The sequence below is a fragment of the Pristiophorus japonicus genome, chromosome 11 (assembly GCF_044704955.1).
Source record: "Pristiophorus japonicus isolate sPriJap1 chromosome 11, sPriJap1.hap1, whole genome shotgun sequence".
Taxonomy (NCBI): domain Eukaryota; kingdom Metazoa; phylum Chordata; class Chondrichthyes; family Pristiophoridae; genus Pristiophorus; species Pristiophorus japonicus.
In genome coordinates, this window is record NC_091987.1 from 15206436 (window position 1) to 15222155 (window position 15720).

General features: G+C 49.0%; 1 protein-coding gene across 2 annotated transcripts in view; it reads left to right on the top strand.

Annotated features, from left to right (window-relative positions):
- LOC139275694 (lysozyme C, milk isozyme-like) overlaps positions 1-15720 on the top strand; it is a 32357-nt gene that overhangs the window by 168 nt on the left and 16469 nt on the right. For both annotated transcript variants that reach the window (XM_070892870.1, XM_070892869.1), the window contains exon 2: positions 11237-11436. In XM_070892870.1, the coding sequence (XP_070748971.1) occupies positions 11307-11436 (130 nt within the window). In that variant the 5' untranslated portion in view covers positions 11237-11306. The remainder of the gene's footprint in view (positions 1-11236; positions 11437-15720) is intronic.

Here is a 15720-nt window from a genome sequence, read left to right on the forward strand (position 1 = left end):
ATATTGTCCATTCTAAATTTAAATTCAGTGGACACCTCTTACTGGATTTATATCCCTCATCTCGGTGACTCTTTCAGTGTTTCATCATAGAATCATACAGAATTATTCAGCCCATCGTGCCTGTGCCATCACTTTGAAAGAGCTATCTAATTAGTCCCACTTCTCTGCTTTTTCTCCATAGCCCTGCAAATATTTCCAGCATTTTCTGTTTTTACTTCAGATTTCCAGTAACCGCAGTAATTTGCTTTTGTGAAAGAGGTATTTTGACTTTGATTGGTACCTGGAAGAGAATTAATTTACATCGCGCTCACCCGCTGCAGCAGTATTAATCAAACTTTATGTAAAGAATGAATGGTTTGGAATTCTCAATGTTCACCAAATGTACACCCTAAAATCAGGCACAATGCCTGCCAATTTCTACCGCCATATTCCCGGGATGGTGAGTAGATTAGTCATCAACAATCAGTACCCAGATTCACATTTGAGAAAGTTCAACTCCTTTGTTACTTATCCCCATATCACATATCGTTAAATCAGTGTGAAATTTAGTGCTGAAAACAGGAAATGCTGGAAACACTCAGCAGGTCAGGCAGCATCTGTGGACAGAGAAACACAGTTAATGTTTCAGGTTGGCCTTTCGTCAGAACTGGAAAAGGTTAGAGATGTAACAGATTTTAAGCAAGTACTGAGACAGGGAAAGGGGCGGGGCGAGAGTTTTTAAAAATATTTGTTCATGGATTGTGGGCGTCACTTAATTGCCCTTGAGAAGGTGGTGTGGTGAGCTGCCTTCTTGAACCTCAGAGGACAGTTAAGGGTCAAGCATATTGGTGTGGGTCGAGTCACATATAGGCCAGACTGGGTCAGGACGTCAGATTTGGAAAGAGTAGACTGGAATCGGCTACTTGATGGTGCGTGAAATGCAAAAGGATAGTATGCAGGTACAGCAAGTGATCAGGAAGGCCAATGGTATCTTGGCCTTTATTGCAAAGTGGATGGAGTAGACAAGCAAGGAAGTCTTGCTACAGTTATACAGGGTATTGGTGAGACCACACCGGGAATACTGCGTGCAGTTTTGGTTTCCATATTTACGAAAGGATATTCTTGCTTTGGAGGCAGTTCAGAGAAGGTTCATTAGGTTGATTCCGGGGATGAGGGGATTGACTTATGAGGAAAGGTTGAGTAGGTTGGGCCTCTACTCATTGGAATTCAGAAGAATGAGAGGTGATCTTATCGAAACATGTAAGATTATGAGGGGGCTTGACAAGGTGGATGCAGAGAGGGTGTTTCCACTGATGGGGGAGACTAGAACTAGAGGGCATAATTTTAGAATAAGGGGCCGCCCATTTAAAACAGAGATTGAGGAGAAATTTCATCTCTGAGGGTTGTAAATCAGTGGAATTCGGTGCCTCAGAGAGCTGTGGAAGCTGGGACATTGAATAAATTTAAGACAGAAATAGACAGTTTCTTAAACGATAAGGGGATAAGGGGTTATGGGGAGTGGGCAGGGACGTGGAGCTGAGTCCATGATCAGATCATCCATGATCTTATTGAATGGCGGAGCAGGCTCGAGGGGCCGAATGGCCTACTCCTGCTCCTATTTCTTATATTCTTATGTAAATCAGTGTCGGAGCAGCGTGAGGCATTCAAGGAGGAGATCCTGAGGGCACAGAGCAAGTATGTTCCCTTCAAGAAAAAGGGTGGGACTGACACATCTGGAGCCCCCTGGATGTCAATGGACATACAGGGTAAGATAAAGAAAAAAAAGGAAGCTTATGACATACCGAGAATTCAATAATACAGAAACTCTAGAGGAGTATAAAAAGTGCAGGGGTGTAACTAAAAAAGCTATCAGGAAAGCAAAGAGAGAGCATGAGAGAATGTTGGCAAGTAAAATCAGGGGAAACCCAAATATATTTTATAAATACATTAAGAGCAAGAGGAAAACGAGAGAAAGAGTGGGGCCTATTGGAGTCCATAAAGGAAATCTGTGTGTGAAGGTAGAAGACGTGGGTATGATTCTTAATGAATACTTTGCATTTGTTTTCACAAAAGAGAGGGGCGATGCAGACTTTGCAATGAGGGAGGTGGAGTGTGAAATATTAGTTGAGATAAACATAGTGGGAGAGGAATTATTACGGGGCTTAGCAGCTTTGAAAGAGGGTAAATCCCCAGGCCCGGATGAGATGTATCCCAGGCTGTTAAGAGAAGCAAAAGAGGAATTGGCAGAGGCTCTGACCATCATTTTCCAATCCTATCTTGCTGCAGCTGTGATGCCAGAGGACTGGAGGACTGCTAATGTTGTACGAATGTTGAGTGTCCGAAATCCGGAAACCTCAGTACTGAGGCCGTTCCGGATTCTGGGTATTTCTGCATTATGGAATGTCTTTGCCTGGGCCGCGATAGGTGGGCCAAGCTAAGGGGCTCAGGTTAGCCCACCGAGATAACGGGGAGAGTGGGGCAGCTGGGGCGAGGTCGGGACGCCGAGGGCCGGAGCGAGGTCGGGCTGGGGCGAGGTCGGGCCGGGGCGAGGTTGAGCCGCCGAGGGTCGGCGTGAGGTCGGGCCGGGGCGAGGTTGAGCCGCCGAGGGTCGGAGTGAGGTCGGGCCGGGGTGAGGTTGAGCCGCCGAGGGCCGGGGTGAGGTCGGGCCGGGGTGAGGTCGGGCTGGCGTGAGGCCGGGCCGCCGAGGGCCGGAGCGAGGTCGGGCCGGAGCGAGGTCGGGCCGGGGCGAGGTTGAGCCGCCGAGGGTCGGAGTGAGGTCGGGCCGGGGTGAGGTCGGGCCGGGGTGAGGTCGGGCTGGCGTGAGGCCGGGCCGCCGAGGGCCGGAGTGAGGTCGGGCCGGGGCGAGGTCGGGCCGCCGAGGGCCGGAGTGAGGTCGGGCCGGGGCGAGGTCGGGCCGCCGAGGGCTGGAGTGAGGTCGGGCCGGGGCGAGGTCGGGCCGCCGAGGGCCGGAGTGAGGTCGGGCCGGGGCGAGGTCGGGCCGCCGAGGGTCGGCGTGAGGCCGGGCCGCCGAGGGTCGGAGTGAGGTCGGGCCGGGGCGAGGTTGAGCCGCCGAGGGCTGGAGTGAGGTCGGGCCGGGGCGAGGTCGGGCCGCCGAGGGCTGGAGTGAGGTCGGGCCGGGGCGAGGTCGGGCCGCCGAGGGTCGGCGTGAGGTCGGGCCGGGGCGAGGTCGGGCCGCCGAGGGCCGGAGTGAGGTCGGGCCGGTGCGAGGTCGGGCAGCCGAGGGCCGGAGTGAGATCGGGCCGGGGCGAGGTTGAGCCGCCGAGGGCTGGAGTGAGGTCGGGCCGGGGCGGGGTTGAGCCGCCGAGGGCTGGAGTGAGGTCGGGCCGGGGCGAGGTCGGGCCGCCGAGGGCCGGAGTGAGGTCGGGCCGGGGCGAGGTCGGGCCGCCGAGGGTCGGCGTGAGGTCGGGCCGGGGCGAGGTCGGGCCGCCGAGGGTCGGCGTGAGGTCGGGCCGGGGCGAGGTTGAGCCGCCGAGGGCCGGAGTGAGGTCGGGCCGGTGCGAGGTCGGGCAGCCGAGGGCCGGAGTGAGATCGGGCCGGGGCGAGGTCGGGCCGCCGAGGGCCGGAGTGAGGTCGGGCCGCCGAGGGCCGGAGTGAGATCGGGCCGGGGCGAGGTTGAGCCGCCGAGGGCCGGAGTGAGATCGGGCCGCCGAGGGCCGAAGCGAGGTAGGGCCAGGGCGAGATCGGGCTGGAGTGAATTCGGGCCATCGAGGGCCGGGGCGAGGTCAGGTCAGAGTGATTTCGGGCCGCCGTGAGCCGGGGCGAGGTTGGGCCGCTGAGTGCTGGGGGAATGTCGGGCCATCGAGGTCCGGGATGAGGTCAGGCCAGAGTGAGTTCAGGCCGCCGTGGGCTGGGGGGAGGTTGGGCCGCTGAGGGCTGGAGCGAGGTCAGGCCGCCGAGGGCCAGAGTGAGGTAGGGCCGGGCCGAGATCGGGCCACGGGGAGGTCGAGCTATCGAGGGCCGCGGTGAGATCGGGCCGCCAAGGGCCAGTGCGAGGTCGGGCTGGAGCGAGGTCGAGCCGCTGAGGGCCGGAGCGAGGTCGGGCCGATGCGAGGTCGGGCTGGAGCGAGGTCGGGCCGCCGAGTGCCGGGGACAATTCGGGTCGCCGAGCCGGGGGGAGTCCGGATTTCAGAACATTTTCCAGACGACTCCGGTGTTCGGATTCCGGAACATTCTGAATTTTGGAACTCCGAATTTTAAACGCGCAACCTATACCTTTGTATTAGCATAGCATTGGAGAATTGGCTAGCTAACAGAAAGCAGAGAGTCGGGATAAATGGGTCCTTTTCGGGTTGGAAATCGGTGGTGAGTGGTGTGCCACAGGGATCGGTGCTGGGACCACAACTGTTTACAATATACGTAGATGACCTGGAAGAGGGGACAGAGTGTAGTGTAACAAAATTTGCTGATGACACAAAGATTAGTGGGAAAGCGGGTTGTGTCGAGGACACAGAGAGGCTGCAAAGAGATTTGGATAGGTTAAGTGAATGGGCTAAGGTTTGGCAGATGGAATACAATGTTGGAAAATGTGAGGTCATCCACCTTGGAAAAAAAAACAGTAAAAGGGAATATTACTTGAATGGGGAGAAATTACAACATGCTGCGGTGCAGAGGGACCTGGGGGTCCTTGTGCATGAATCCCAAAAAGTTAGTTTGCAGGTGCAGCAGATAATCAGGAAGGCGAATGGAATGTTGGCCTTCATTGCGAGAGGGATGGAGTACAAAAGCAGGGAGGTCCTGCTGCAACTGTATAGGGTATTGGTGAGGCCGCACCTGGAGTACTGAGTGCAGTTTTGGTCACCTTTCTTAAGGAAGGATATACTAGCTTTGGAGGGGTACAGAGACGATTCACTAGGCTGATTCCGGAGATGAGGGGGTTACCTTATGATGATAGATTGAGTAGACTGGGTCTTTACTCGTTGGAGTTCAGAAGGATGAGGGGTGATCTTATAGAAACATTTAAAATAATGAAAGGGATAGACAAGATAGAGGCAGAGAGGTTGTTTCCACTGGTGGGGGAGACTAGAACTAGGGGGCACAGCCTCAAAATATGGGGGAGCCAATTTAAAACTGAGTTGAGAAGGAATTTCTTCTCCCAGAGGGTTGTGAATCTGTGGAATTCTCTGCCCAAGGAAGCAGTTGAGGCTAGCTCATTGAATGTATTCAAATCACAGATAGATAGATTTTTAACCAATCAGGGAATTAAGGGTTACGGGGAGCGGGCGGGTAAGTGGAGCTGAGTCCACGGCCAGATCAGCCATGATCTTGTTGAATGGCGGAGCAGGCTCGAGGGGCCAGGTGGCCTACTCCTGTTCCTAATTCTTATGTTCTTTTGTTCTTATTTAAAAAGGAGAAAGCGATAGATCGAGTAAGTACAGGCCAGTCAGCCGAACCTCAGTGGTGGGGAAATTATTGGAAAACAAATGCAAAGTATTCATTAAAAACCATACGCACGTCTTCCACTTCTGCACACAGATTTCCTTTATGGGGCTAGAACCTCCACTTTTGCCTGCTTAACGCCCACTTAACTTCCATTTAACTGCTGGAATGACGGATAATGCCCAGATATCACCCATTTTGGCACAAAAAGTATACTGATGGGCTTTTTTAGGAGACTTATCACCAAGCGTTATTTTCCGCATGTGCTTAACGCTGAGAAATAATATTCCCGCCTGCCCACGTTTTTCGGGTGGAATCAGCAGAATGGCTATTTCAACGCCCATATTATCACTCAGCGTTACTTTCCTCACGGACTTAACGCCGAGATTCAATAATAATGCCCGCCGACGGTTTTTTGTCGTAAAGAGCATATTTACCCAAACTAGCGGCCATGAAGATCGCCCACCGTCAATTTCACCACCTCGCACACATATCGCCCAGAATATCGCCCGCTCAAACAACCGCCCACAAAAAGTGCAACTAACCAGGATGGACGTCAGCGGTGTGGCTGGCATTTGTTAAATCCCATTCTTACGTGAGCCGCTGATATCGGAAAGATTTGCCTGAAAGAGTGCTGATGTGAGTGACAATGCTGACACACTGCTGTGTGTGTGCAGCTCAGCCATTAATGGTGCCCATCACCTTAGTGCCAGTTAAAGTTTACGTTGATTGATGTAAAGTTAACCCTTTCACGGTAAGGAATCACCAGTCCAGCTATCTGAGACAATGCACAACAAGGTTATGTTCAATAACAACATATTAAACATAATACCGACATTGGTCTGAAATCATAAGTGACACAGCCTATAACACCCAACCCCCGCCCACATCCCACTTTTCCACCATTGACATAAATCACATGGTCAACATGTCCAGCAACACAGAATACAAAGGCAAAGCAGGAGTGTGGTCCCCAGCCCCCATACATTGCAACAAACTACATACACCCACATGGAGATATAACACAGCCATCAGTGGCCAATGGAATTCAGTCTGCATAAGTGTGAGATAATGTCTTTGGGGAGGTCTAACAAGCCAAGGGAATACACATTAAATGTTACGACACTGAAAAGTATAGAGGGACAAAGGGACAATGGAGTGCAGGTCCACAGATCCCTGAAGGTAGCAGACCAGGTAGGTATGGTGGTTAAGAAGGCATACGGACTACTTGCCTTTTTTAGTCGAGGCATGGATTACAAGAGCAGGGTCGTGATGCTTGAACTATATAAAACACTGGTTAGCCTGCAGCAGGAGTACTGTGTGCAATTCTGGTCACCACATTACAGGAAAGATGTGATTGCACTGGAAAGGTTGCGGAGGAGATTTACAAGAATGTTGCCTGTACTGGAGAATTTTGGCTATGAGGAAAGATTGGAGATGCTGGGTCTGTTTTCTTTGGAACAGAGGAGGCTGAGGGGAGACCTGATTGAGGTGTATAAAATTATGAGGGGCCTGGATAGAGTGGATAGTAAGGACCTGTTTGCCTTGGCAGAGGGATCAACAACCAGGGGGGCATAGATTTAAAGTAATTGGGGGGAGGGATAGAGGAGATATGAGGGGAAATTTCTTCACCCAGAGGATGGTGGGGGTCTGGAACTCACTGCCTGAAAGGATGGTAGAGGCAGAATGCCTCACCACATTTAAATGATACTTGGATGTACACTTAAAGTGCCATAACCAACAGAGCTACAGACCAAGAGCTGGAAAATTGGATTAGGCTGGATAGCTCTTGGTCGGCCGGCGCGGACACCATGGGCCGAAATGGCCTCCTTCTGTGCTGTAAATTTCTATGATTCTATGATCTCCTTCCCTAAAGGACATTAGTGAATCAGATGGGCTTTTATGACAATCTGGTAGTTTCATGGGGCTCAATGTTCCCTAATTATCTGTGCCGTTTTTTTGGCGTGCATTGTTTTCTTTGGAGTAAACGAAAATCTCCGAGTTTCCCCAAAATTTCTGCACCAGTGTAATTCACTGAGGTACAATTTATTTTCGTCATGGGGGCGTATCCTGATGTCTGTGCCAGTTTTTCTGATTTAAGCAAGTTTGGCCAACTTACATTTTTCCCAGGTCGGCATATGTGAGCACTCCCAATAAACCTTCTGGGCACTTAAGAAAAATCGGCGCACATTACAAAATCAGTGCAGAAAGACACCATTGTTTTCAGCCAAAATTTTTGAGGGAGTCAAGGAGGCAGAGAATATGTAGCATGAAGCTGATTTTTTCAAAGTCAAAAGGGAGAAATTGGAAGTCTAATGCAATTCTTTAATTTTTTGATTTTTTTTCAAAGTATCACCCCACCATCGAATGTGCACGGTGCTTGGATTCCCCTCCCCCCTCCCCCCGCCCCCCCGCCCCTCTCCGGGCTTCTTTTGAAGCTGATCCCCTGTGTCCAGGCAAGGGAGCGATACTGCCGGCCGACGCCCTGACCCTCGAACCCGGTGAGGAGACATTCAGTGGTGGGGTGGTACTTCGAAAAAAATGAAAAATTCAAGTATTGCATTACTCTTTGTTGCCCCAAATGTCCTCTTTGAATGCCTAGCTTGCCGTTCTAAGCCAGCCTATTGCGCATGCGTGGTCCATACTAGGAAAGAGAGAGTGGAAAGAAGAGGTATGAGTGCTTTGTCCTGCTGTTTTGAGGTTGTTGCAAAGCTACAATTTAATTATGGGGGCAATATTGATAATGCCATACCTTGTGCAAGCCTTCTGAATGATGGTGCTGTGGAAGAGAAGATTGATTAGGCAGCATCACCTGAGGCACCTCAGAGCACATAGGATGATGGGCAGGAGGCCTTACCCACATCGGGTATATCAAGACAGGCGTTCATACCTGTACTTGAGTGAGGCAGACTGTGTGAGAAGGCTGCGTTTCCGCAAAGAAGTTGTAACCGAGATCTGTGAGTTAATAAAAGCAGACCTGCACCCTAGAAACGTTAGGAGGACTGCTTTGTCAGTTGAAGTAAAGGTTACAGCTGCACTTTCATTTTTTGCATCTGGATCATTCCAGGCCACAATTGGGAAGGTGTGCGCCATTTCTCAACATGCAACACATATCTGCATTCAGCAGGTGACTGCTGCACTATATGCCCGGGGGAATGACTACATAAAGTTCCCCATGACCGCCCAGGCAACACGTGACAGGGCTGTGGGATTCTCCAGGATTGTTGGCTTCCCCAAGGTACAGGGCTGCATTGATTGTACTCATATCGCCTTGCGAGCAGCTTTGGAGAATTCCGAGATGTACAGAAACAGAAAAGGCTTCCACTCCATGAACATGTAGCTCATCTGTGACGACATGCATCGCATCATGGCAGTTGAAGCGAGATACCCTTGGAGCACCCATGATGCATTCATCTTACGCGAGAGCGATATATCTGCCATGTTTCAGCAGCAGCTAGAAGGGCAGAGCTGGTTGTTGGGGGTCAAAGGGTATGGCCTCGCCACCTGGCTCATGACGCCCCTACGCGTAACCCGGACGGAAGCTGAGCTGGAATACAACATATTGCACATTGCAACGCGCAGCATAATAGAGAGGTCTATTGTCATCTTGAAGCAGCGTTTCCGATGCCTGGACTATTCCGGAGGCTACTTGCAATACTCCCTGAGATTGTCGGTCAGCTCACTGTTGTCTGCTGCATGCTGCACAACTTAGCCATCATGAGGCAGCAGCAGCTGGTAGTGGAAGACCCACCTGAGGTGCGAGTGTCTGATGAGGAGGAGGAGGAGGAGGAACCCATGAAACTACCTGAACCCGGAGCATGACTGCAGAGGCGGGCGGGCCGTCGTGCCCCTTTAACGATTGCTCGAGCCTTGTGCCAGCAGCTCATCCGTGAACGCTTTGCTGCCTGAAGGCTCAGCGGCAACTATTCAAAATGGACCATGTTTACTGTTTGGACCTGTTCCGTAATGTGGTGGTGTGTTAATAATAGAACAAATAATGTAAATGATTCAGTCATAATTTAAAATATATTTTATTCAAAAATGTAACACTTGTTTGTATTTAACTTAACTTCACTAATATACTTTTAAACTTGTAAATTTACATCACTAACTAAAAACTTTGAATTTGAGAACAGTTACAACAGCAACAACAATAAAAATAACAAGAGCAGCAAACAAAGGCTGCACCCATCTCTCCTCCACCTTATTCTAAGAACGTCCGTTGCGCTTGGTCTTGACTCAACCTCTGCGTGCAGCATTTCTCGGGTTGGTACCAAGTTTATTCTTTCGGGTAATGTGCGCTTCTTGTTGGGGGGCGTGGGCAGGCGATAATGTGAAAGGCCCGGCTTTGGCCTCTTCAGAGGTTGGTCTGGGGATTGGAGTGGGAACGGTAGTTGATTCCGTCAGTGGCCGCTGGGGTCTGGGCGCATTCCCTTATTGCAGCAGCTACCTCCGACATTCCCTCTCGTGCTCTGCCAGCATTTCAACTACCTGCGACATTCCCTCCCTCATGTGCATCGACAGTGTATCAGCTACCTGCGTCATTCCATCCCTAATGTGCCCGGACAGTGTTCCCATTTATCACGAGAGTGTTGTTACTTCTCCCGACTCATCACCCACTCCACCGATGGTGTCCAGGAGTGATTGTGTAAGGTCAATGCTTTCCTCACTCATTGCCATCATCTGAACCACATCTGTTACATCCTGCACCTCAGGAGAACGCTGTCGAGCTCTCCTTCCCCTCTTCACTCTGGGTGTGGCTTGCTGCACCCCACTGGGACTTGCAGCCTCGGACAGTTCGAAACCATGAAATGTCACAATAATCGCACCACTCAGGAAAGCGGCACCAGCACCACCTCCCGAGTGAGTACAAGAGTGGGGGTCATCCTCGCCCTCCCCCCGCCCCCGCCACCCGCCATGCTCTTGATCTGGAAAATCGGATTGGAAGATGTTCTCTTCAAGTTCGTCCGCGTCTGAATCATCTTCTGCATCGGCTTCAGCCTCGTCAGGGTAGGCCTCAAGTTCTGCAAAATATAACAGAACAAACAAATGGTTAGCAGCAGTGGAGGGGGCAGGGTGGCATGAGTAGGCTCACACAGCGCAGGCAGCAGGCTCATTTGAAGGACCAAAATGAATGATAGTACATTGCATCAACTGAAGCGTGGCTGATGGAGGCATCCCCATGAACCGAAGCATGGCTAGCCCACGCAGTATTTAACATTTAGCAAAGGCTGCTGAATTTGCAGGACTTACCCTCTCCCTCAAGTGTGGGCCCAGCTTGTGCAGTGATGGTTGCTTTTCTTCAGGCAGGACCCATCAAAGCAGCGACCCTTTCTTCCAAGGGTGTCAGTGGTTGCAGATTTGCTGGGCCTCCCCTTGTTATAATTCTCTCTTGTTGTAGTCCACATTCCTCTGCAAAGATGAAAATATAACTTTTTAGAGAGGGTGTTTTTCTGCAGGTTGGGACACAGATGGTCACATTTACAATTGCAATTCCAATGAAATAATGAAAATATTACTTACACTAACTGTTTGACCAAGGTCCTGCGACTTCTTTTTACACTGGCCTTCGGACCTTGGGTGGTTATGGTCCGGGGGAGGTAGAAGGAGGTGTCGGAGAGTTGCCGTTCACCCTCCGCAGGTAGATAATGGTTTGACAAACAACAACAGCGCCACCTTTGTCAGACGGTTTAATGACAAGGTAACTATTGGATCTGAGAGAAGTGAGCGAGGGGAGCAGAGAACTTGAGACGGCCGACGTCACACCAGCAGTTCCCAATGAAAAGATCGAGGGAGGGTAAGAAAAGGTTAGTCACCTTGGTGCAATCTTACAAAATCGATTTCTCTTTTTTTGTTCCAGAATTTTATTTCAGGAGAAACCTGAGGGATATTTCCAGATTAGAGCTGCACCTTGTGTGATTACCAACAAAATGAAGACCTTTTTCATTCTCAGTGCCCTGCTGGCAGTCGCAAGTCCTTATGTCTATGAGAAATGCGAGCTTGCCCGTGTCTTACGTAACAATGGATTGGACGGATTTCATGGCTACAGTCTGGCAAATTGTGAGTTTCATCTTCTCTGCACTAGTAGATTGCAGCTGAATGTCCTCACCTCACCAGACTCTAACCATGCTGGCCTTTTGTACTGATTCCTTTCCATTATATTCAGTGTGAAGTGCACCATTTGTAGATTCTCTCAGTGGTTTTACTTGTTATGCTCACTGCTTGGTGTGAGCTGAGACACACTGACCAGCCGGTCCTAGTTTCAGCACAAGGATGGCGCACTATAATTATCCTCAGCACCCACGAGCTAAGGAGGGAGAAATAGAGCAAGCAGGGTACCTGCCAATAATGCCAGTGATCTCTTGCTAGAAGGTGCAAACATCTAGCGGGAAAACTGCCCATTCTGGATGTAGAGTTTACTCACGCACTAGAAACTGCAAATAACTTAGATATGTTGAAGCCTTCCTTCTACATCATCTGTAAAGCCTCTCTTTAATATGTCTAATCTACTTCTCTGTGAACTGGCTCAGAACATAACATCAGGCGTTGTCTTGAGATAATTACCCTGGATGTCCTGATTTTTAATCAAAGAACGAACTCCTCCATCTCACTTTGCAAGCCCAACCTTCTTGTGGTTGGTTCTAGCTTTAGCCAGGACTTCAAGTTGCTCAGTCTTCCTTCCTAGAACCTTCATAGCTAAAGGATTTGAGTATAGGAGCAGGGAGGTTTTACTGCAGTTGTACAGAGCCTTGGTGAGGCCACACTTGGAATATTGTGTTCAGTTTTCGTCTCCTAATCTGAGGAAGGACATTCTTGCTGTTGAGGGAGTACAGCAAAGGTTCACCAGACTGATTCCCAGGATGATATCGGGGCAGTTGTGAGAGACAATATTGGCTCTAATGAACAAAATGTTGACTCTTTGTGGGTGGAGATTAGAAATAGTACAGGGAAAAAGTCACTGGTGGGCGTAGTTTATAGGCCCCAAAACAATAACTTCACGGTGGGGCGGGTAATAATCAAGGGAATAATGGAGGCATGTGAAAAAGGAATGGCAGTAGTCATGGGGGATTTGAACCTACATATCGATTGGTCAAATCAAATCGCACGGGGTAGCCTGGAGGAGGAATTCATAGAATGCGTACGGGATTGTTTCTTAGAACAGTATGTTACAGAACCTACAAGGGAGCAAGCTATCTTAGCTCTGGTCCTGTGTAACGAGACAGGAAAAATAAACAATCTCCTCATAAAAGATCCTCTCGGAATGAGTGATCACGGTATGGTTGAATTTGTAATACAGATTGAGGGTGAGGAAGTTGTGTCAGAAACGAGCGTACTATGCTTAAACAAAGGGGACGACAGTGGGATGAGGGCAGAGTTGGCTAAAGTAGACTGGAAACACAGACTAAACGGTGGCACAATTGAGGAACAGTGGAGGACTTTTAAGGAGCTCTTTCACAGTGCACAACAAAAATATATTCCAATGAAAAAGAAGGGTGGTAAGAGAAGGGATAACCAGCCGTGGATAAACAAGGAAATAAAGGAGAGTATCAAATCAAAGACCAATGTGTATAAGGTGGCCAAGGTTCGTGGGAAACTAGAAGATTGGGAAAATTTTAAACAACAGCAAAGAATGACTAAAAAAGCAATAAAGAAAGGAAAGATAGATTACGAAGGTAAACTTGCGCAAAACAAAAAAACACATAGTAAAAGCTTTAACCGATATATAAAACGGAAAAGAGTGACTAAAGTAAATGTTGGTCCCTTAGAAGATGAGAAGCGGGATTTAATAATGGGAAATGTGGAAATGGCTGAGACTTTAAGCAATTATTTTGCTTCGGGCTTCACAGTGGAAGACACAAAAACCATGCCAAAAATTGCTGGTCACAGGAATGTGGGAAGGGAGGACCTTGAGACAATCACTATCACTGGGGGGGTAGTGCTGGACAGGCTAATGGGACTCAAGGTAGACAAGTCCCCTAGTCCTGATGAAATGCATCCCAGGGTATTAAAAGAGATGGCGGAGGTTATAGCAGATGCATTCGTTATAATCTACCAAAATTCTCTGGACTCTGGGGAGATACCAGCGGATGTAACGCCTGTATTTAAAAAAGGGGGCAGACAAAAGGCAGGTAACTATAGGCCGGTTAGTTTAACAGCTGTAGTGGGGAAAATGCTTGAAACTATCATTAAGGAAGAAATAGCGGGACATCTAGATAGGAATAATGCAATCAAGCAGACGCAGCATGGATTCATGAAGGGGAAATCATGTTTAACTAATTTACTGGAATTCTTTGAGGATATAACGAGCATGGTGAATCGAGGTGTACTGATGGATGTGGTGTATTTAGATTTCCAAAAGGCATTCGATAAGGTGCCACATAAAAGGTTACTGCAGAAGATAGAGGTACGCGGAGTCAGAAGAAATGTATTAGCATGAATCGAGAATTGGCTGGCTAACAGAAAGCAGAGAGTCGGGATAAATGGGTCCTTTTCGGGTTGGAAATCGGTGGTTAGTGGTGTGCCACAGGGATCGGTGCTGGGACCACAACTGTTTACAATATGCATAGATGATCTGGAAGAGGGGACAGAGTGAAGTGTAATAAAATTTGCAGATGACACAAAGATTAGTGGGAAAGCGGGTTGTGTAGAGGACACAGAGAGGCTGCAAAGAGATTTGGATAGGTTAAGCGAATGGGCTAAGATTTGGCAGATGGAATACAATGTCGGAAAGTGTGAGGTCATCCACCTTGGGAAAAAAAACAGCAAAAGGGAATATTATTTGAATGGGGAGAAATTACAACATGCTGAGGTGCAGAGGGACCTGGGGGTCCTTGTGCATGAATCCCAAAAAGTTAGTTTGCAGGTGCAGCAGTTAATCAGGAAGGCGAATGTAATATTGGCCTTCATTGCGAGAGGGATGGAGTACAAAAGCAGGGAGGTCCTGCTGCAACTGTATAGGGCCGCACCTGGAGTACTGCATGTAGTTTTGATCACCTTACTTAAGGAAGGATATACTAGCTTTGGAGGGGGTACAGAGACGATTCACTAGGCTGATTCCGGAGATGAGGGGGTTACCTTATGATGATAGATTGAGTAGACTGGGTCTTTACTCGTTGGAGTTCAGAAGGATGAGGGGTGATCTTATAGAAACATTTAAAATAATGAAAGGGATAGACAAGATAGAGGCGGAGAGGTTGTTTCCACTGGTCGGGGAGACTAGCACTAGGGGGCACAGCCTCAAAATACGGGGGAGCCAATTTAAAACCGAGTTGAGAAGGAATTTCTTCTCCCAGAGGGTTGTGAATCTGTGGAATTCTCTGCCCAAGGAAGCAGGTTATGCTAGCTCATTGAATGTATTCAAGTCACAGATAGATAGATTTTTAACCAATAAGTGAATTAAGGGTTACGGGGAGCGGGCGGGTAAGTGGAGCTGAGTCCACGGCCAGATCAGCCATGATCTTATTGAATGGCGGAGCAGGCTCGAGGGGCTAGATGGCCTACTCCTGTTCCTAATTCTTATATTCTTATGTTCTTATGGCAGGACTGACATATGAGGAGAGACTGGATCAACTGGGCTTGTATCCACTGGAGTTTAGAAGAATGAGAGGGGATCTCACAGTAACATATAAAATTCTGACGGGATTGGACAGGTTAGAGTCAGGAAGAATGTTTCTGTTGCTGGAGAGTTCCGGAACCAGGGGTCAGAGTCTAAGAATAAAGGGTCAGCCATTTAGCATCACGATGAGGAGAAACCTCTTCACTCAGAGAGTGGTTAACCTGTGGAATTCTCTACCGCAGAAAGTTGTTGAGGCCAGTTTGTTCGATACATTCAAAAGGGAGTTAGATATGGTCCTTACGGCCAAAGGCATTAAGGGGTATGGAGAGAAAGCAGGAAAGGGGTACTGAGGTTGAATGATCAGCCATGATCTTATTGAATGGCGGTGCAGGCTCGAAGGGCCGAATGGCCTGCTCCTGCACTTAATTTCTATGTTTCTATGTTTCTCCACCATTCTGTTATTTTGTTGTCTCCCTGTATCTCAAATTTTAAATTCTCATCATTATGTTTAAATCTCTCCATGGCCTCGCCGCTCTTTATCTCTGCAATCTCCTCCAGCTCTATAATCCGCTCTTTCTTCTGACTCCAGCCTACTTTGTATCCTCTCCTCCCTTTACCTCACCAATGGCAGCCATGCCTTCTGCTGCCTCCTCTCTATGCTCTGGAATTCCCTCCCCACATCTTCACCCCCATCCTTTAACACCCTTCTTCAAAGCCAACTTCCTGACAACAGCTTTTGGCTACCCTTCCTAATCTCACCTTCTTTACGTCGGTGTTTTTCCTGACGT